Source organism: Euleptes europaea, chromosome 15 (assembly GCF_029931775.1).
Source record: "Euleptes europaea isolate rEulEur1 chromosome 15, rEulEur1.hap1, whole genome shotgun sequence".
Lineage (NCBI taxonomy): Eukaryota > Metazoa > Chordata > Lepidosauria > Squamata > Sphaerodactylidae > Euleptes > Euleptes europaea.
This window is the reverse complement of record NC_079326.1, coordinates 19132057-19154730: the sequence shown is the minus strand read 5'-3', so window position 1 is coordinate 19154730 and position 22674 is coordinate 19132057. Positions and strand designations below refer to the sequence as shown.

The 22674-nt window shown below is 42.4% G+C and overlaps 2 protein-coding genes across 2 annotated transcripts in view; one reads left to right on the top strand and one right to left on the bottom strand.

Annotated features, from left to right (window-relative positions):
• The window catches only part of ZRANB3 (zinc finger RANBP2-type containing 3), a 37613-nt gene extending 19439 nt beyond the window's left edge, over window positions 1–18174 (top strand). The window contains exons 10-20 of the mRNA XM_056861168.1: window positions 198–377; window positions 1759–1911; window positions 4660–5104; window positions 5527–5736; window positions 7862–7953; window positions 11009–11110; window positions 13003–13148; window positions 14756–14893; window positions 15403–15796; window positions 17447–17578; window positions 18076–18174. Coding sequence (XP_056717146.1) covers window positions 198–377; window positions 1759–1911; window positions 4660–5104; window positions 5527–5736; window positions 7862–7953; window positions 11009–11110; window positions 13003–13148; window positions 14756–14893; window positions 15403–15796; window positions 17447–17578; window positions 18076–18174 — 2091 coding nt within the window. The remainder of the gene's footprint in view (window positions 1–197; window positions 378–1758; window positions 1912–4659; window positions 5105–5526; window positions 5737–7861; window positions 7954–11008; window positions 11111–13002; window positions 13149–14755; window positions 14894–15402; window positions 15797–17446; window positions 17579–18075) is intronic.
• Window positions 18175–19738: 1564 nt separating this feature from the next.
• RAB3GAP1 (RAB3 GTPase activating protein catalytic subunit 1) overlaps window positions 19739–22674 on the bottom strand; it is a 30745-nt gene continuing 27809 nt past the window's right edge. Inside the window, exon 24 of the mRNA XM_056861121.1 lies at window positions 19739–19992. Within this exon, the coding sequence (XP_056717099.1) occupies window positions 19750–19992 (243 nt within the window). The 3' untranslated portion in view covers window positions 19739–19749. The remainder of the gene's footprint in view (window positions 19993–22674) is intronic.

The following is a 22674-nucleotide window of genomic DNA, read 5'->3' as shown; positions in this document are numbered from 1 at the left end:
ATAGTGAAATGTAACTGCATTAAATACCTTTTTCTTCAAGTGACTCTACTTTTCACGCTGAAATCAACTGCCTGCTTAGTATATCTCCAAAACCTTCAGCAATCCTTAAGAAATAAGCTGTATGAGGATCATGTCAGTTTGCCATATGCCATTTTGAAAAATAAGGAGATATGTTTTGTTCTCTTCGCTATATTTAGGGTTTAACTTTTACTGCTGCCACTCATGTTGTTTTTGCTGAACTGTATTGGGATCCCGGACATATAAAACAAGCCGAAGACAGAGCACATCGGATTGGGCAATGCAGTTCTGTGAACATCCATTACCTTATTGCAAATGGGACACTGGACCCTCTTATGTGGGCAATGTTGAACCGCAAGGTATGATGATGCACGTAAACATTAGCAGTCCCCAGGGTCAAAGCCATAACTCTGGGTTCCTACCATTCCGCCTCCTTGCACTTTGAGGCTGTGCACATGTTAATACCCTTTCTTTCCTGCTCCACCCAGCTCCTTGTTGTTTTTAATTACATCCAATAGATTCATAGGAAGAAAGGCATTGTACATCTGATGAATGGGCAGAGGGCAGGGGTCACTGGGGGAGTGGGGAGGAGGTAGTTGTGAATTTCCTGCATTGTGCAGGGGGTTGGCCTAAATGACCCTTGAGGTCCCTTCCACCTCTATGTTTCTAAAAAGTCCAGAAAGAATTACTTATAGAATTCAGTTGACTGCTGCATTGAAGTGAATGAGTCTGTGTTCTTTGTAAACAGGGGTGTGAAAGTGTTGAACAGACAACTGATCATAACATTTCAGTAAATGTTACCATATCTTTCTAGTAAAGAGTGTTGTCAGAAATTAAATTTCCTTACTACAATTTTAGTTCTACAGGTACTCTTGTACATGAACAATAAAACAAAGAGCTAGCTGTGGTTTCTAAAAGGTCAGTTACATCAGAGCATGAATTGAGATCAATCAGAACAATAAAATAGATTATTACATCATGGTTCTCAGCGTACGTCTCTAGAATAGCTCACAATTGAAAACCACAGTATAAAAGTAATTACTATTAAATCTTATAAACAGCATGTCCTATAAAAATGCATTTTACAAAAAGTTCACTTTGGCATATGCCAAACAAATACCATCAACATACTATACTGTTAGATGCATTAGATACATTTATGGACTGCAAAAGCCTTTCTAAAAAGGATTGTTGTAGCAGCTTCTCAAGCATGAAAAGTGAGCTTAGGAGGGCAAGACCTCCTTGAGCATGGAATGCCATTATTAGTGCACCACCAATAATAATGAAAAAGGAAAAAAATAGGCCTAGTAGCCACCTGCCATGGTTCAATTGGCAGAGGTACACACCCACAACAGGGTCTCTGCAAACGATCTAAATGCAGGGGGCAACTGTAGGCAATTCCCTTTAGATAACCAGACTGTTCAGCTTGTTAGCATTTCTTGGAATGTGGTCTTTACTTTCACCAGTCAGGTTGAGGCAAAGGATATCTTGTTCCCATCCTGCTGCTGTATGGCAGTGGTGTTCTACCAGCTCTCCAGCCACCTGGATATGGGGAAGAATTGATACAGGGTGAGGGAGAACAATAGTGACTGGACATGATGGATCCCTGAGAATAGTGGGAGGGAGTATCTTGGAGAAGCTTCTGCCCCCCAGCTAACACTGGTGTTCTCAGATACAAGTAATATTTATTGTAAGTTCCACCACGTGAAATAATGCTTTTGAATTCTCTTCTACATATAGGCAACAGTTACTGGCACCACACTAAATGGCAGGAAAGAAAAACTGCAGGCTGAAGAGGGCAGTAGAGAGCAATGGAATTTCCTGAGTTTTGCTGAAGCCTGGGCCCCTAATGAAAGTCTGAATGACATAAAAAATGAGACTTTATTCACCCATGTAAGAGTATCCATAAATATAAGTGTTTATGATGTGTTTATTTGGTAAAGCGCTATTAAAATCTCCAGACTCGCATTGTTGCTTATGTTAAACTTGCCTGCGTGCCATAAAGACTAATGCCATGTTTCTTTCTTAATGTGTCTTTTTGGAGGGCTGTTGTGAGGAATGAGTAGTACCTGGATTGTACATTACATGCATGAATGGTCTGAGGCTGGCTACATCTGAGTAACTTCATCATTGATTAAGAAAAATCTAAAATAAATAAATAAAAATTGACAGTGTACCTTTTTTGGTAATCAACTGTAGTCAGGTGCTCCAGCTGCTTAAATTCTATTCCTGTGATCCAGAGACCTGAACCCATAGAAGGGTACCAGGGTACCACTGCCAAAACTAAATCTGGATCTTTCCTATTCTGTAGACAAAACAAAAAATGCTTTCATGAGGTAGGTTGAAGCCTTTTGCATGCCTGGTTGTGCCCCTGAATATTTTCCATTTAAACCTCCTTTCTCTTGCTAATAACCTCCTTGTTTTTGGCCCAGTCATATATGGGAAACTTTTTGATATTTAACAAAATTGGTTCATGGCATTTGTGGAAGATTTTGCCAGGACTCTTTCTTCCCTAAAGGTATACTTGTGAAAATGCATGGGTGAAAGGAGTGTGTGTGTGTGTGTGTGTTAAAAGAGTGGTGGCGGTTTTTCTAAGCAGATGTGAAGCTATTGTAAGTTCATTTCAGACTCCCTTAAGCTGCTTTTAACAGACAAATACAGTTTGAGGCAAATACAGTTTTTGTATAGAAAAATCAATGATATGTCTTGATACAAATGGAATAATGCAGCACCTGTCAATGACGCTAGAATTGCATCAGTTTCCTGGTCACTATCTTGAAAGTGTTAGTACATCCTTCAGACTTTTAGCAGAGTATCCTAGCAGACTATGGGGTTTTCATGAGTTTAGGTTTAGCTTAACTTTAAAAATTAGTGACACGCTTCTTAAAGCATTAGCTGTATTGCTGTGGGCTAGTGTGATTGAAGCATTTGGTATGTTGTCTGAATAATATTTGTTGTAGCCTGTGACTTCAGAGGCAGCTAGTTTAATGTTAAACACAGACAAGGAGATTGCCATTATATTGCTAGATCTGAATCGTCACCTGATTTTAGAATTATTATTCAACTGCCTAAAATGGCAACAGCTGGTTGCCTAATAGGCATTACCTCTTTAGTGAAGCTGCAACTACCTGTGTACAGCATTATTTTTCTTATACAGAGAACTGGCTTTGGAATGAGAACATAAGAAGAGCCTGCTGGATCAGACCAGTGGTCCATCTAGTCGAGCATACTTTTTCACACGGCGACCAACCAGTTGCCTTGGAGGGCCAAACAAACTGGGCATAGAGTCTGAGGCCCTGCCATACTGCTGCCTCCCAGCATGATATTTGGAGGTTTGCTACCTCTGGATATGGCAAATCCCCGCAGTCACCAGGGCTAGTAGTCTTTGACAGACCTCTCCTCCATGAATGTCTAACCCCATTTTAAAGTTATCTGTCCTTGTGGACATCAGGAATGATGTGGCTCAGTTTAATGTAACACTTCAGCAGGAAGATTGCTTACAGTTGCTATCATGCACAGTAGCCAATATGATTCCAGTTGTGCTATGCTAATCACAACTGAGATTAAACTGGTAACTGTGTGGTTCCTTGGTCCAAGCAGGTAGTGCGAATAGCTTGTACTGCTCCTGTATCCGGCTGTGAAAACATCTTCAGCCTACTCTAGAAGTAAAAGATATTGACTTGCAAAGGTAATAGGATTTTAGAAGGGCGGGGAACATTAACTTTACTGGGGTAACACGTAGCAGAGCATTTTTATGTAGCTCAGTAATTTAGTTTGTAAGAGCCCCGTGGCGCAGAGTGGTAAGCTGCAGTACTGCAGTCCAAGCTCTGCTCATGACCTGAGTTCGATCCCAACAGAAGTTGGTTTCAGGTAGCCGGCTCAAGATTGACTCAGCCTTCCATCCTTCCGAGGTCGGTGAAATGAGTACCCAGTTTGCTGGGGGTAAAGGGAAGATGACTGGGGAAGGCACTGGCAAACCACCCCGTAAACAAAGTCTGCCTAGTAAACGTTGGGATGTGACATCACCCCATGGGTCAGGAATGACCTGGTGCTTGCACAGGGGACCTTTACCTTTTTTAAAATTTAGTTTAGAGACTTTGGAAGTAATGAAAGGTAAAAGCACGAGGTAATTCCACAGCCTTTTATGTGAAGCTATACCCTCACAAGGTAGAATGTAAATCCTTCCCCTCTGAATTGCTTACCAGATGTGTTAGTATGGGAAAGCAAGTATAATAGAATATATATTTTGAAGAGTGGTAGTTTCATTTCAGTTAGAATATTGAGTTGTATCATATGTTTTTGCCCCTATTTACCCTTCCATTGAAGATCCACACATTGCACCAACTGCTGTTCATGGTCCTCTGAAACATGGGGGCAGCATTTCAGGGGCATGTGGAGGATTACATGCAAGGGGGTGAGACATGAAATGTCTCTTCTGCAAGTAGACTTCTCCTTTTAAATCACTGGATCCAACCCATTGTTTTTCACAGGCTGCTTTTAAAAGACGTTTCTGAACAAAAGCTTCTTCCTACTAACGTGCTCCAGGTGGGAATGTTGCAAATACTCATCAGGGAGATAATGGATTATGAAGAACATGTTACTTTCTACATAACATTTATTTGATATCTGTGTCTGTTCTAGTTTGAGAAAGAAAAACAGCATGATATTCGGGCCTTCTTGTCACCAAAGCCAAATGCTGAGAAAAAGAGGAAAATGGCTTCTTGTGATAAGTCTTCGGATTGTAGTCCCGATTCTTCTCAAGCTGCAGAGGATATAGATTATGGTGACTACTTGGACTCCGGGGAAGCAAATGATGCAGATGTGGTTTGCAGTGAGGCAAAGAGATCAAGAGCTTTAGAGTCCTCTACCCCAAAGAGCACTTCTAAGAAAGGGAGAATATCTCTGTTTGAAAAAACAAACTCTTCTTACATGGAAGAAAATACTCCAGTGGACAATGCTGCTCAGCCGTTTACTTCAAGCAAAGGATCTGTTTCAGAAGCAGCCTGGCAGTGCAGCCTTTGTACTTACTGTAATAATTCCTTGCTACCTTACTGTGAAATATGTGAATCTCCCAGGGAACAGAAAAGTAAGTAAACGCCCAGTGTAAAGCTTATTGTGTTTTAAAGAGTAAAGCTTTATTTTAGTAATGGCATTAAATAAGACCTAAGATACATGAAGAGAGAGACTTGAATACTTTCTGCAGGACAATGATTCAGCTCAACCCAACCCCTTTCTGACTATATATTACTCTTCCTACACACTTGACACTGAGAGACACTGTCCTTCAGTGTTACTCCTCTGAAGATGCCTGCCACAGCTGCTGGCGAAATGTCAGGAAAGAAAATACCAAGACCACGGTTACACAGCCCGGATAACCTACAAGAACCAATGAACTCTGACCGTGAAAGCCTTTGACAATAACTTGAATACTGTTCGGCACACTGGCATTTTACTACTTGTACAGAAAGAAGGTATCACTATCATTCCTTTTTGTTTTACTATCCATAGGTAAACAGAATAAAAGTCAAATGAGCAGCTCTGTCCAGAGTGAGAATGAAACGGCAGCCTCGAGTACTAGAAACCTTAGTGGTGCCAAGGCGACTGATAAATTTGCCCAGAAAAGAGAAAGCTCAGGACTTCAGTCTGATGAAATCCAGGATGGAGCAGTCATTGCTGCAGAAAAGCACTCTGGTCATTGTGAGCAAGGGCTCAGAGAAGGTAGGAAAAACTAACTTTCCTTCTGGAGCAATTGAAGAAGAAGAAAAGTGGGTTTTTATATGCCGACTTTCTCTACCACTTAAGGGAGACTCAAACCGGCTTACAATCACCTTCCCTTCCCCTTCCCACAGCAGACATCCTGTGAGGTAGCTGGGGCTCAGAGAGTTTTAAGAGAGCTGTGACTAGCCCAAGGTCACCCAGCTGGCTTCATGTCTAGGAGTGGGAAAACAAATCCAGTTCACCAGATTAGCCTCTGCCACTCATGTGGAGGAGTGGGGAATCAAACCTGGTTCTCCAGATCAGAGTCCACCGCTCCAAACCACTGCTCTTAACCACTACACCACTATCAAACATTTTATTGTGAATCCTAGCCTGCAAGAGATGAGCACAGGTATAAGCTTTCCAAAATCTGAATATTGACCACATGTCTTTGCAAGATAACATGTTTATATAATATGTAACACCAACCCTAAATCTGGGCTATTTGTGTTCACAAAAGTATTACCCAGATGGGGGGAAAAATCTTGCAGGATGTCTGGACGATTAAGATGTTGAGAGACAGGAAGTTTCAGAGATGGAGGAACAATTGCCAAGAACAAGATGATAAACATAAGATAATACTCACAGTTGCTTTCAAGGATAATAGCAGGATTGCAATTCATATTACATCTATGTTGACCATTTTGGTGGGTATTATGGAAGAAAGTTGAGAAAGAGCCTTTCCTTGCTGGTAACCATCATCCGCAACTCCGGGACTTCCTGAGAACATCTAGACTGACCCACTGAGAAGGTATCCTTCTAGCACTGTACTAGATCAATAACAAAGAACTGGGTAGTAACCCTGGAAAACACCTTATACCAAAGTAGTGTTCATGCAATCTAGCACGTTGGGAAAGAGTTCAAGGGAAATATCCCAGAGAAATAGATTGTGCTGAGCAAAGCCAAAAATGTGTCTTTAAAAATGTTTATTAAAGAGAGGGGGGAAAGTGGTGGGGAAAGGGCAAAACAAAATACAGGGGAAAACCACTCAAGAGCACAGCACACAAACTTCCAAATAAAAAGTAATACAGTTGATCTAACGCAGCTAAATGCACATTTAGGTAGGGATGCTAGGCTGAAAAGGAGTGACTGGCCCAAAATTACTCACAGACTAGTCTCTGGGAGACCTGGGTTTAAATCCCCACTCATGCCATGGAAGCTCGCCAATGACCTTGGGCCAGTCACGCTCTCTGAGCCTGACCTACCTCACCGGGTTATTGTGAGGACAAAATGGAGGAGAGGAGGACGTAAGCTGCCTTGGGTCCCCATTGGGGAGAAAGGTGGGGTACAAATGAAGCAAATAAATGAAGGAAAGCCTGGATGGAAAGCCCAGGTGCTTACCAGTTCTCCTGATTCTCCAGTGCAAAAACCCTTTAATTTGAACAATGGCAGCCAATAACAAGCACTGCCTTTCAGTGGCTGTACCCACCTATTGAAAGCGTGTACTGGTGGGTGCCAGGGAACCCTGCTCTATCAAAAGGAAACATAGCGGGTTTTTGGTAAGCGGCCCAATGTATGCTCCAAGAGGTATGGCATGCATACTGGCAGGAAGATATTCTCGACTACCAAGGGAACAATGCATGTGCATTTGTGGATCCTCAAAACCGGAAGACTTACCTCATTATATCCTTTTTTGCCCCCTGTATGATGGTCCTAGGGCCAAATTTTCAGCAGGAATATTATCTGTTATTACGGTATATTCAGATGAGGATAAAATCAGATTTCTGTTGTCTGACATCAATGTTCATGTAGCACATAGGGTTTCTTTGTTTGCCCTAGCAGCAAAGAAAATAAGATCTAAGGTTTCTGAAGGAGTTATTAATAAAGTTTAAAACAGTGAGTGAGTACATTCTGGTATCTGTTATAATATTTTAATCGCTGACTTGTTTCATATATATTACTGTATTACCATGTCTTAGCCAACTGTATGTATGTACGTACTACTGTTCGTTGTATTACTATGTTTTAGTTATTTGTGACGGCCCACACCCATATACAATAAATTTTCTTGGTCTTAGCATATTTGCTGTAAGGGTACAAAAGTACAATGGTTGCAGTAATCAAGTCACTTAATTTTTCTTTACAGAGAATCTAGAGGATTCACGTTCCTATCCAGTGTATAAGGGCTTCCTGTTCTGCGCAAGTAGGAACACTGATAGAATTCACATCTACAGAAAGGTAAGCAATGTGTTTATTCAGCATTGTCTGGGGGCTCCTTCTCCCCTCCCAAGCCAGTGCCTGCCCAGAGTACAGCAGTGATGTAACAGTGTATGTGTTACTTCCGTGTCCCATTATTTGCATTTCCTGCTGTATATTCGTAGACCTTTGACTGCCCATACTCCATTCAAATTAGCATCCAAGTGACCTCTGCTTTTTCCTCCTTGGGAGAATACAAATATGCATGGACTCTGAGATAGTGTCAAACTTATTCCAAGAGATCATGGAGCATTGATCTGAAAGGGATGAGCATCAGGATAATTCGCTGGGGAGTAGTGATATCTCACTTCATCATGACATGTCAATATATTGTTTGATGTGTTCTATATTCTGCTAGGGATTCGAAAGTAGTAAAAGTGATGGTAGCCCTATAAGATGCATGTTCCCTTTCAGACCTGCTGTATGGGAAGAAGGATACCTTTTAATGTGGCAAGTAAATCGAATAGCTTTGAATAATCTAGTAGAGTAATCCTCCCTGATTTTTTTTTCTGGGATAAATATACCAAAACTTAGTGTGTGTTCATGTGACCATTATCCTTTGTGTACTTGCCGCTGCTTGATTTTCATTCATGTACTTTGTAACTGTTTTGTGTGACTGATCAAGGAAGCTGCTGCTTAGCAGAAAGGGTTTAACGCATTTCATCCTGCAAAAGGTTAAAATGTTGCCATCATCTTTCTGCCGGTCCCTACCGTATGTCGTTGGCTTATTTGGGGTTTCTAGTCAATATTCATACTTTGCAAAAATAATTATCAGCAAAATAGAATGATGTGGTGCAACATCTGTGAGGGAAATAAGAGGGGAGTTTGGCTGAGGGAAAAACTACCCTAAAGATACAGGAGTATGTGTGTGTGTGTGCGTGCACATGCGCTCAGGAAGGTTTAGGGTGGGAAAGCTGAAGAGAGGAGGGAACCAAGGACTTTGAGAGGGGAATACCGTATATACTCGCGTATAAGCCGAGTTTTTCAGCCCCAAAAATGGGCTGAAAAAGCCGGCCTCGGCTTATACGCGGGTCAATACGGGGGGGGAGGGGGGAGGAGGGAGGGGGGAAACTTACCGCCGCCGGCGCCGCCGGGCCCGTGCCGCTTCCTGCCGCCGGGAGGGGCCTTGGGCAGCCTCCTGCAGCCGCAGGATGGCTGCCCCTGCCCTTCCCGCCCCCCCGCCGCCATTTTCCCCGGGCGGGAGGGGCCTTGGGCAGCCTCCTGCAGCCGCAGGATGGCTGCCCCGGCCCTTCCCGCCCCCCCGCCGCCATTTTCCCCGGGCGGGAGGGGCCTTGGGCAGCCTCCTGCAGCCACAGGATGGCTGCCCCGGCCCTTCCCGCCCCCCCGCCGCCATTTTCCCCGGGCGGGAGGGGCCTTGGGCAGCCTCCTGCAGCCGCAGGATGGCTGCCCCGGCCCTTCCCGCCCCCCCGCCGCCATTTTCCCCGGGCGGGAGGGGCCTTGGGCAGCCTCCTGCAGCCGCAGGATGGCTGCCCCGGCCCTTCCCGCCCCCCGCCGCCATTTTTCCCGGGCGGGAGGGGCCTTGGGCAGCCTCCTGCAGCCGCAGGATGGCTGCCCCTGCCCTTCCCGCCCCCCCGCCGCCATTTTCCCCGGGCGGGAGGGGCCTTGGGCAGCCTCCTGCAGCCGCAGGATGGCTGCCCTGGCCCTTCCCGCCCCCCCGCCGCCATTTTCCCCGGGCGGGAGGGGCCTTGGGCAGCCTCCTGCAGCCGCAGGAAGGCTGCTCCGGGTCCCCCTGGGCCTCGCCGCCACTTCCTCCCGCCGGGAACGGCCTGGGGCAGCCTCCTGCAGCCGCAGGAAGGCTGCTCAGGCCCCCCGGGCCGCGCCACCGCCGGACCCTCGCTGCTGGAGAGCCCTGTCAGGTAAGCCTGCGGGGGGGGGGAGGGGTTATAAGCCGACCCTCGGCTTATACGCGGGTGCCTAATTTTTCCCCATTTTGGGGGAGAAATTAGGTACCTCGGCTTATACGCGGGTCGGCTTATACATGGGTATATACGGTACCCAGAATTGTTTTTGGTCAGAGGAAGAAGGCAGAGTGATTGTTGGAGGAATTAAGGGGATTAAGAACGGGTGGGTGGGGAAGACCAAAGAATTTGGGAATGAGAGGGCGAGGAGAAGGCAGCATTTGTAAGAAAATGCCCCATAGAACCTAGGGACAGAAGGAAGCATATTGGGGGCAGTGTGCCTGCAGCCTGAGGACCCAAGATGGCAGCAAGAAGAAGGAGTCCAAAATAACATTTAATGTTATTCCTCCAAATCCCTGGCTGAACATATAGTGCAAATATCAAAGTAGTGCCTGTTCTTTGCCAGATGGATAGCTGCAGCAGTCATAGAATCATAAAGTTGGAAGGGACCACCAGGGTCATCTAGTCCAACCCCCTTCACAATGCAGGAAATTCACAACTACCTTCCCCACACACACACAGTGACCAGAAGATGGCCAAGATGCCCCCCTTCCCATGAACTGCCCAAGTTCATAGAATCAGCATTGCTGACAGATGGCCATCTATCTAGCCTCTTCTTAAAAACCTCCAGGGAAGGAGCACTTACCAGCTCCCAAGGAAGCCTGTTCCACTGAGGAACCGCTCTAACTGTTAGAAAATTCTTCCTAATGTCTAGATGGAAACTCTTCTGATTTAATTTCAACTCATTGGTTCTGGTCTGACCTTCTGGGGCAACAGAAAACAGCTCAGCACCATCCTCATGCAGAAACCTAACCATGCAAAAGTGTTTTCCAAGTCTAGCCACCCTGCTCAGGTTCCTGTGTATTCCCCCCCAAGAAAACTGGCCTGTGGCACGTGTGTGCCCTCTTTCCAGCTGGCACAAAGCCCAAACATTTTCTGCCTGGCATTTGTACCCAAGTACAGGAAGTGTTGTAAGAAGCAGCACTGAAGTCACTGAAGATAAATGTGTTCAGGCTCCCCCACCCCCCACCCCGTGCACCAGCTTTCTTACAACTGTATGGGAACTGAATGCCTTCCTGATTTAGGACACTAACAGAACTTTTCTTTAATTCATCCAGGATGGAGAGCCCTTGAATTGTAACTTCATTCCACTGGATATAAAATTAGATAACTGGGAAGATTTACCAGAATATTTTCAACAAAAGCAGAATCGTTCATCGGTAAGAGCAACTGAAATTCTTATTGCGGCTATAAATAATTCCAAGAGTTGATGTGTGCTTGTGCTATTCCATTTAAGTAACAAAATGTTCTGCTGTGATGTCGGCGTTTTGATTATTGGCTAACCTCACATATAGCTTAATTGCTTTGGGGAAAAAGTGGAATCTGTTTCTTTGGGGGGGAATCACACCTCTCTTGTCTTTTGCAAATGCATAATTTAACTTCCATCTGTAGAATTAGTAAGTGAATTCTATTGTCAGAATAATCTTTTAGAAAAGTTGTACTTTGGTAATTCAATAAGATGGGTAGAAAAATATAAGTGATGGGATTCATAGCACCCTGACAGAAAGACACAGAACAATTTTTTCTTTATGGTTTTTAAGCCTGTGAATACAGATGACACTCTGTATAGAGGGGGAAACAATCTTTTTTTCCTAATTCCAATTATGGCTTGGTCCTGTTCCTGTAAACAAGAATGGTTCTTTATCAATTGCCAATCACTGTACTTCCAGAGCATGTATGGAATAATTAATAACAGAAAATATAAATATTTGAATATTAGGCTTGCCAACCTCCAGGTACTAGCTGGAGATCTCCTGCTATTACAACTGATCTCCAGCCAATAGAGATCAGTTCCCCTGGAGAAAATGGCTGCTTTGGCAATAGGACTCTACGGCATTGAAACCCTTCCCTTCCCCTCTCCAAACCCCACCTTCCTCAGGCTCTGGCCCAAAAACCTCCCACCAGGGGCGAAGAGGGATCTGGCAACCCTATTGAATATGCCTAATTAACACAAGTGTGTGAATGTAATACACATTGCAGGCACAATTCTAAAAGCAATTTCCATTTGCATTTTTGGAAAACAGCTAAAAATTGAAACTAGCAGTCTCTTATAATTCTTCCTTATTTAGCATATACAATTTTAGTTGCATTTATGCATGGTCAAAGGGAGATGCAATACCTGGAGGATCCCTATACCATCATATTACTTATGTGTTGGCCTGTGACTTCTAGTTAACCTAGAATCTTGTAGAGTTGTGAGACAAGGGCAAGAACAGAGAGGTCCCACAGGGGTTCTGCCTTGGGAGAAGGTGTTTCCAATTTAGGATGCTGCAGGATATAGCTAACATACTGTTTCACACACACTGGATAATGCACTTTCAATCCACTTTCAGTGCACTTTAACGATGAACTTTCACACAGTAAAATCCAACTGCAAAGTGGATTGAAAGTGCATTATTTGGCATATATGAAAGCACCCTTATTAGTATCTTGTAGGTCACTAACAATTTATCAGCTTTTGTTCTGGCTTTCCCTCTCACTGACAAGTATTTGTTTTGTAAAATGGCTCCTTTTGCATTTTAATAGTTAATGCTTAATCTGATTGCCACAAGCATGACTGTTAATGAAATAACAGTGTGACCCCCATGTAAGTGAAGTGAAGGACAAAGCTATCGCTGACAGTAGGAAGCTCTAGGAAGGCCATTGGGAATACGTTAATGTATATGAGCCATTCTCAACAATAGTTAGAGGTAACAGTCTTTTCAGCTGCTCAAGATTTTCAGAACCTCAAAAGTGGTGGAATACTTGAAACTTACTCGGTGACCTTGGGCCAGTCATTCTGTTTCAGACTAATGCACTTCACAGGATTTATTGTGAAGATACAACGTAGTAGGGGGAGAACTTCTTTCAAGCTCCTTGATAAAATGTACTAAACAAATAGAAACCGTTCAGCCAGATAAAAGTTGATCCTGATACAGAGAGAGTCACTGGTGAAAAGACAATGGGGCGCTCAATTCTGAGGCTCAAACCAAGTCCTCGTCTACTGGCTACATATTTTAAAATAAATTCTATACTATTCCATGATAAATATTTGTGGCTGTTTTTCTTCTAGATACTGAGGTTTGTGAGCGAATGGACTAGTCTCACAGCCATGAAGCAAAGAATTGTCCGGAAAAGTGGTCAAATATTTTCTAGCCCCATTCTTGCTGCTGAAGACACACTGTCTAAACAACAGGCCAAACTTGGCAGTACCAAACGGTTTGTGTTCGTCTCCATTGTGTGGTTCAGGGATCCAAAGTGAATCATGTTAAAAGTAGTTGAACTAGCATTAGATTGTTAATGTACTTTAGGAAGCAACTCGTTTTCACTGTGTCTGTCACAGTTTAACCATTTTGTGCTCTTTTAAAATAGGGCCCTGCAAACTACAAAATAGAAAGGAGTCAGAAGAATAACCTGGTGTTGGTACTTGTCCTCAAGGACAGCCCTCCATGCTCTGATTTGTTGCATTAAAACTAGGGATTATCCTTTCCTGCAGTTCATCCCATTCTCCCTTCCTAGAAAGCCATTCTGAAGATCCGTTGAAGTTTGCAAACTCTGACAGAACAGAACTCTAGGAGAGGGAGCGATTCATTGCTCCCCACCCCCCAATTTAGCCTATTTTTCTTCAAGAAACTGTAGAGAAAATATTTCTTTAACTGCCATAGGAGATTTACTTGGTGATCTCACAATGTATGGGCCTTGCCAAATGTGTTTTCATGGTTTCCTTGAGGCTCTCCAACATTAGAGAAATTGAGGGAACTCAGTTGCAAAGGTCTCTAAATTGCACCAGTGCATTCCAGTAACACAAATATTTCTTTAAGTGCTAATTTGACTCCAAGCAGCAATTCTGCCACTTATAGAAAGTAGGGAATTCATGCTGGGAGAGCAATTCTGGACTCCTGAAAGCTTCGGTAAGGGGCAAGATTTTCTAAGGGGCAAGAATTGTACTCCCAGCAGATATTCTGCCACTTACAGATCCTTCTCTGCTAGGAGTGCAATTGTGGACTAAATAAAGCATTTTGTAAGAGGGAGAATCACCTCCTTAAGTGCTGTGGGAGTCCACTTGTACAATCCTGCAGTTTATTTGGGGCCGGGCACATGCGCTTTCATGGCTTCCATAGGAGTCCTCGAACCCTAGAAAAGCCATGGGAGTGCGTTTGCCAAAGTGATGGGAGTGTGTTTGCATTCCCCTAGTGCTTGTGGTCTGTGTAGAAACTTGGGGTAGGGTTTACAATAAAAACTTCGTTTGACTGCTCACTGGTGGTAGTGTGGAATGGGTTTCAAGCCAACAAGTAGGAATGGGGAAACCTTGATTTGATGGCAGAATTCCTGATAAACAGCATTAGTAGAAATCAAGATGCCCTTTGCAAAAATCACCTGTACAATCCAGTCAGCTAATTAAAGTCATAGTAGCTCAAGATGCACATATGGAGCAGTTGCTGATATTCAACCATGCTGATTGTGGGCTGGCCCAGGCATATTATTTCTCTTTGATTTTCTATGTGATAAAACTTCAGGGGGAAGAGAACATTGATAAACCTTAGCAAAAAAATTGCTAACAGGATAAAAACTTCTGACTCCACTGCTCTGTGTTCATGAGGCAGAATTTTTTTTTATCACTCTATCGTAAGCCTTTGTACCATTGCAAAACATTAATAATCTTACTGAGATAACTTCTTAAAGCTCATCTGATTGCCCAGACTGCATGTGAAAAGTAGATAATACTCTGGAGAAGACTTTTTCTAGACACTTAACGGGTTTGGCAGAGTCCAGTTTTTGTTGTTGGCTGAGCTACAGGCCAAACTGGAATATCAATGTGATTCTAGGTACATGACAAAAGAGGACGTCGCCACAGCTTCAATCAAGAAAGTGGACAGTAGTGGGGGCAGTGTTCGTTTAGTTGCTAAAAAATCTGTGGTTCCCTTGAAAATCTCTGCTGGTGAAAAGGACCAACATTCTGCAAAGTAAGTTTAACAGTGCCAGTGGCCAAGGGGTAGGACAGGATAATATATCAACAACAACCATACCATTTTTTTTCTTTAGATCGCAATCGTCTCTTTGTTGAAACGTTAAACGCATAAATTACACGCCTCCATTCCTGATAGTTTTGAAATGCAATTCCCAGAAGAGTGTTAAACTCACTGGAAAACAAAGAGGAAGTTTCATAACTATTTCATTCAACCACTTCTCGATTTCATTATGAGGAGAAAAAGCTCCTTCAGACAGACCGTAGTTCAAATCAAATTCTGAAAAAAGGAATGCAAAACTGTGTGTGTGATACACAGTATGCCTATTGAACCTGTTTCTGCATAATTGCCTAACTTGCAGAATTTGCTTCAACATTTTACAATTTTAGTGCAGAATTTGGAAGATTTTGGTATCATGGTTAGGATGTCTGAGTCTGCATGTATAAATTATTGCCTTTTTACTGCTAAAAGTAAAGTAACTGCTGTCAGGTTCTTTTTTATCATAGGTTGGCTTCAGTAGATGGAAGTTGCTCAGACTTCAGTCTGAGTCAAACAGGTGCTGTGAAGGATACCTCTGCAGGGAAAGGCTACTTGCAGGCAGTAGACATTGAAGGGAATCCACTTTGCCTCAGTTGCCAAAAACCAACCATTGTGCTTGATCAAACATCCACCTCTACTGCCTGGGACACACGATTTTGTTCTCACAAATGCCAGGATGACTTCTTAATTCGCTCAAGTCAAAGTTACTTGAGAACACAAGTATTTGAAACAGAACATGGTGTTTGCCAGATGTGTAGTCTGAATGCTCAGGAACTGTACCTCACGATCCGAGATGCCCCAAAGAATCAACGTAAAAGTCTTCTGGAGAGCTCTTGGATGTCCAAGCTTCCTCTCACACAGGTAAAATGAGTTAGTGTACATTGACAGCATCATTCTGGAGATGGCTTCTTAGATGTGGGGTTTAATTGGTCTTGATTGAAACAGAAAATTACAAATATTTAAGTGTGTGTGCTCTCTTGAAATTAAATCACAGAATGTTCAGACAGATAATTCCGCTATTTGTTTCTAGTCCAAGCTGAACTTTTGCCTCTTCCAAAATATAATTGCTTATATCCTACCACTCTTCTCAGCTAAGTTTAAGGCCTTCCTCCAGTAGAAGAGGCTCTTCTTCCAGAAGAAGGATGTGTACTCAGCTGAGAGGGAGAGTAAAACTCATTTGATTTCACTTGAGAAATATAGTGTAACATAGGATATCTTGTTCAGACAATCATTTAATGAGGAAGTAATGTACTTTCTTTTTGTTTGCTGAGAGTGATGGGATTGTTACCCAGGAAACGAGGTACCAAGACAGGTACCTCTAACCCACCCCATACCTGGTTTAGGTACCTTTTAAGTACAGACAAGTGCATACTTGGAACAATATTTTTATGAAATATGAGAGTCCAACACTATTAACCATCCCTTATTAGGGTTCAAAATGAGGCTTTCCCCACCTCTTAGCATCTTATGCATGTTCAGGGGTAATTGGATTAAGGAATTTTGGTAATGCTGTCAGTGGTCCCCCCATGCAGTCTTCATAATTTGCTAAAAAATCTTGGGACTGCTATTTTTAATTGGAAGATAAATTGTATGTTTGTATTGCGGCAGAGACCAGTTAAGAAAGATGCTGATTCTGTCAAATCAGTGGTTGTTCCAATGGAACCCTCTTATCTCCCAGCACTTAGTGATAAGAGTTGTGGTCACAGAATATTCAGAGAAAACTCAGCTATTTGTTTCTAGTCCAAGCTAGAAGTTCTGCCTCTCCCAAAATTCCTTTCCTCTTTATTTGAACCATCACATTCTCTTCATAGCCCTTCACTCGTAGAATCAGATGAATCTTAACTATTACAGCCATTTCTAGGAGTGGTAGGCTCTAGGGATGTGCATCACAAAAAGAATCAGTATTTTTTGGATCTGGATATTAGGAAGCCAAAAATATTGGTATTCCCAGTTAACCAACTACTGGTTTGATATTTAGATCCGGGTATTTTTCGGAACTCAGATATTTTTCAGCTCCATGATTCCCTTTGGAGAACCTTTCCAGAGGACTAGAGGAGCTGTTTTTTAAGATTTTTTTTTAACCATCAAGTCACAGCCGGCTTATGGTGACCCTGTAGGGTTCTCAAGCAAGAGACTAACAGGTGGTTTGCCATTACTTGCCTCCATGTCACGCCCCTGGAATTCGTTGGAGGTCTCCCATCCTAATACTTGCCAGGGTTAAGGCTGAGTATGACTGGCCCAAGGTCACCCAGCAAGTTTCCCTGGCAGAGTGGGGATTTGAACCTAGGTTTCCCAGATCCTAGTCCTATACTTTAACCACTACACCACATTGTTTCTCTTATTTTTAAGCTAATGGCACCTAAATTGGAGTGGAGCTATTGGTGCCTGTCCACTAAATAAGCCCCAAGGTTTTAAGTGAACGGGATGAAGGAAATGTCTCCAGTTCACACTGCACAGCCACAAGATCGAATATCAAAGCTGTAGCAACTCATCCTCAGCATTTTATTGCAGTTGAATGAAATTATCAAGAACCCAACTGAAGGTCACTTTTGGCAAGTGGATCATATCAAGCCAGTTTATAGTGGGGGAGGACAGTGTTCTCTAGAAAACCTTCAGACGTTATGTACAGTTTGCCACAAAGAGGTGAGTATAAATTGAATGTTGCAATGGGTGGTGCAACCTCACTGCCTTTCTTGTGTATCCATTTACTGCTAGGAATTTTTTTGAGTTTATTGCAAATAACTAGGTAAGGGTTGGTACGGCATGAACAGATAGCTTAGGCCCTGGCATCTCCAATTACAAGGATCTGATAGTAGATCTGGAAGACTCTACTTGAGGCCCTCAACAGCTGCAACCAGTTAGAACAGACAATATTGACCTTCATAGAGCAATTGTCTCACACTGTAATGCAGCTTCATGTAATGAAAGCTTCATTAGGAGGCAAAGAACTAAGAAACTGATGTCAAAGTAGTCTGCTCAATTAGTAAGAATACAAGGTTTGACCTAAAACTTGATCTCCTTTCCTGTCATATTTTTTCAAGATGCAATAATTACTTTTCAAGTTGTGTTTCCTATTGTACAACAATATTGTGGTAAACAAAACAAGTTTGAGTTTACTACCATTTCTTCTTCTTCTGCAGAGAACAGCAAAACAAGCTAAGGAAAGAAGCCAACTGAAGAGAGACAGTCTAGCTTCAAAATATGGGTCTGACATTACTAGATTCTTTGTGAAACTGTAAAGCCAGTCCCCATATAGGAACACGTTGATATAAATCATGTACTCTAACTTGATATTGAGCTTCTGTAATAAGGATCAGTGTCACATACCATCAAATGTTTCATGCGTCAGTTTCACATTTAGATGATATTAGAAAAGCAGAGTAATAGTTAAAGTGGTTAAGATAATCTATGGAGTTTGTTTTATACTTATTTTTAAACAATTGTAATTACATTAAAACATGTTGCTCTATAGACTACTATCACTTTTTTGTACTGTGTGGACGGTATCATTGGATCTTGTGAAGTTGCCACATCAAATTTGAACCTTAAGCCATGGAGTTACAGTTTTTGAGCTGTTGATGACATCCGTGAGCATGATTTTTATCCATTCCGTGAAATCAGCCTCTGAATGCAGTACTATGTTGGCATTTCAGAGTGCAGTAGATGCACAACTCCTTACAAAACTAGAGCAAGCAGCATCAGTCCATTAAAATAATCCTTTACTTATTACATCAGTACATACATAAACAAGCCAATGTTTGCATGATGACAATATAGAAAGGTAAAAGCTAGTGGTCCATATAGTTTAACTAGTGTGCTGGTGGTAATCTGAAGCCCTTCACGGCCATTTATTTTTACTCACAGAAACTGATGCGGGGCAGTTATTTTTTTGGCCGGCTTCAGTAAAACACACAGGAATTAGTTGCATTTTAAAAGCTACATTTTACTGGAGCTTTCAACAGCTTTAAACCTAATTATGTTGGCATCATACAGCTAGTGCACCGCTTTGTAGAGAAGCGTAAAATACAATTGGCTTTTAAAACCTTGAATTAGAATACGAGTTGCAAAAGTACTTAAATTGTACACTTGACCATAATAAATATAGTCCTGTCATAGGTTCTTCATTGTCTGCAGACTTCCTCAGTCAGAAAAAAGCTCAATAGCAATCCTGTTCCCACAAAAAGTATTTACAAAGCTCTATGCAGTAGCTATAATTAGACAAGAGAGTTAAACAAACAAACATTTTACATTGGTTCTTGTAGGTTATCCAGGCTGTGTAACCGTGGTCTTGGAATTTTCTTTCCTGACGTTTCGCCAGCAACTGTGGCAGGCATCTTCAGAGTAGTAACACTGAAGGACAGTGTCTCTCAGTGTCAAGGGTGTAGGAAGAGTAATATATAGTCAGAAAGGGGTTGGGTTACTCTTCCTACACCCTTGACACTGAGAGAGACTGTCCTTCAGTGTTACTATTCTGAAGATGCCTGCCACAGTTGCTGGCGAAACGTCAGGAAAGAAAATTCCAAGACCACGGTTACACAGCCCGGATAACCTACAAGAACCAATGAACTCTGACCGTGAAAGCCTTCGACAAAACATTTTACAGTTCTGCAAAATATCATTAATGTATTCATAATGTGTTCCTTGTGCCAAAGTTAGCATTTGGCCTGGCTTCTGAGGAAGCTGATCGCTAATTACAATAGGATTATCCTAATCCCCAAAGCTACACTTCTCAGGACACACACTTCCACAGCAAAACAGGGCTGCTACATTCCACCATAAGATGGAAAGTGCAGGGGGGGGGAGACACAGTAACATCAGAAGAACGTTGTATCAGATGAGAAGGCCCCAGCAAGTCGGAAGTCTTCTTTTGTAAGAACACTGTACATTCGCTGAGGCAGAGGTTTAGAATAAGGGGCAGGCCGAGGGATAATGGTGCGTAATATAACCTCACGCCCAGCCGGTGATGGAAAATCTGCAACTGATCCCGAATTCAGCCTTTTCTCATCAGAGGAGCCGGACCTCTTCAGTTCTTCATCGAGTGGCAGCATCGTGGGTGCCTAAAAGGAATACAGAAGTCTTGTTACTGAGGCAGCCTTCATAAAAGTGTTTAAGCTGGAGAGCTGCGGGGTAACTGAGACACAATGGCAACATGGCTAAGTGTACAGCAAGACCCAAACGATAACATTGGCACATATGCAAGACAAACAAATGAACATGCCAGTGATAGCGGTATTCACTGGATTTCTAAACTTCAACGGAAAAATATACGTTCTTTCATTTTAGAGCCTCTTGTGCAGCTAGATTACAGGGACCTTATTACCAGGCAACCCTACACAATGGACCACAGCCTATACCACTGCCAGCTGCTAGAACTGGGTCTTCAACTACTTTAGCCTCCTCCCAAAAGACTTTAAAAAATAATATTAAGCTTAAAAGCATCATTGTCATACTGAGTTTCCAGCAAATTACACCAACTGTAAGAGTATGTTTCAATTTGCCAACATTTTGGTCAGTGTTATGGAAAGGAATATTAACAGGCTGGACTCGCACCACTTTCAAAAGCTTCTCGTCGAGTAGCGTATGGCCACTGGCAGTGGGATCCCTCTACATCCTGCTCCTTCAGATTTTTAATGAGAGACTGAACCGGGGATCTGATGCATGCAAAGCACATGCTATGGCACTCTCCCAACTGGCCCAAATTAACCATTGGGACTCTATACCAGGCTAGCACCAAGTGAGGGGTGGTGAATGGACTTAACTAGTGAGCTCATTTCAGAAAGCAGCTCCATGCAAACAAAAAAATTGACTTTCTTGGAAAGTGATTGGATAATTATGGCAGACCAGTTTAGGCAAGCATTTTATCAGGAAACTTTCATATTCAAACTAAAGTAGTTAAGAACCACTTTCCACAATGTGTGTCAAAAAAGGGTTTTTGGACAGTTTTGGTATGTGGTTATAGAATATTTCCACTATACGCTCCGAAGCTAAAAAAAAAATCTCCCCTTGTGTGGTCAAGTCAAATGCATCAGCCATATTTCCAGACAACAAGGCAATGCTCTAAGAGACGTTCCAACTTCATAAAGCTTCTCGGATTCTGAATATATACCCACTTAAAGCTCCAGTTTTTTTGCAACTTTATTTTGAAACCTGACACTTAAAAAGCCTTCTTTGAAGTTGGAAAGGAGAAATTATTCTAACGTTTTGAATGTGCAGATGAGCGGTATTGGTCAAATCGTCATTGTACTAAGCTAGCTTTAGCATTCATTTCTATGCACCTATATGAAGTTAGGTGGGTAACTAGAAAATGAGGGAAAAAGCTAATTACCTCCTCAGAAGATTCAGTCAGCTGGATAAGAGAGAACACCAGTGATAAAAGATAGAAAGAGAGGCAAGTCAGAGATGACTCACGGGGTTAGACAGAGGTGTCAGAATGCTCTGTTCAAAGGCAACATGCCCTGCATTCAAGGAGTATGTTGCTGTCAAGGGAACTACTGTGACACACACTCAGAAAACATAGCAAATGTAACACACTGACACACAACTTGTACACAGAAACCGAAGTCAGCTTAATACAAGTCAAATCGATCTGAGTTTTACCCATGCATATGCAACTTATGCAACTAAAAATGCCTGATCCAGCAACTTCTGATGGACACAGGAATTCCCCATCAGCAATGGCGGCCCTATTTCCATTGCAACAGTGGTTGCACTCAGTGAAATGAACATGGCAGGTCCATATGTGCAATAACGTCTTTTGCATTAGAGCTTGCAAGCACAATCTGGATCAGGCAGTTTGTACTGATGTTCATCTTCTGTCCTCCTTAATAAAACATCCCTCCTCCAAACGCTTTAAAAGAAAGTTTGCCTAGCTTTAATTTGCATCAGTTAATGCACCTGAAGAAATTAATCTTAGCAAATGCTGCTGCCAGAGAAAGAGCCACCACTAAAAATTTTTAAAGACAAAACTATTTTCTAGATATTCTTGACCCAGACACACTTTTCTTGCAAAAACTCAAAAGTTATTGTGTCTAACTTTGCCTTTATGACCCACTGACAGTCTAGTGCTTGACAGTCCCAAAAGAAAATTAATCCCCATTTAATGTTTACTATTATAAGCAAAAGTAATTACTCAAGGGAACAAACGTATTCCAGAAACAACAGGATTTTTCCATTAGCACTGCACCCTGTGTCATGTTATGTACTGGAGAATACAATGACTCCCCCACCTAAGAGTGCATTCATACATGCTGAATAATGCACTCTCGATCCACTTTCAATGCACTTTGCAGCTGGATTTGACTGAAACAGCAACATCCACTTGCAAACAATCATTAAAGGGCATTGAAAGTGGACTGAAAGTGCATAATTCAGGATGTGTGAAAGCAGTTTAAGTTTCTTCAGCCTTACTAACTTTCATTTCTTCGCCCCAATTGTTCTGAGTTTTTTGTTTGTTTCTGCTACAACTTAGATTTCTTTCTGCTAGAAAAGTATTCTAAATGACTACTAGTTGCCCTTCTTCCAAATGCAAATTATATTAACGGACAGCCTTAAAGTCACGTAGCTGTGGTTGCTTGAACTTTCCACAATGAAGAGATGCTACCTTCAAGCAAAACCTTGAGTTCTCAATGCTTCCTGCTAATACAGTACTATACTTCCTCCAAGGGTGGGATAGGTACCTTGGACTATTTGGTGCACTTACATACTATAAAGTAAACAGACAGACAGCGGCATTATTTTCA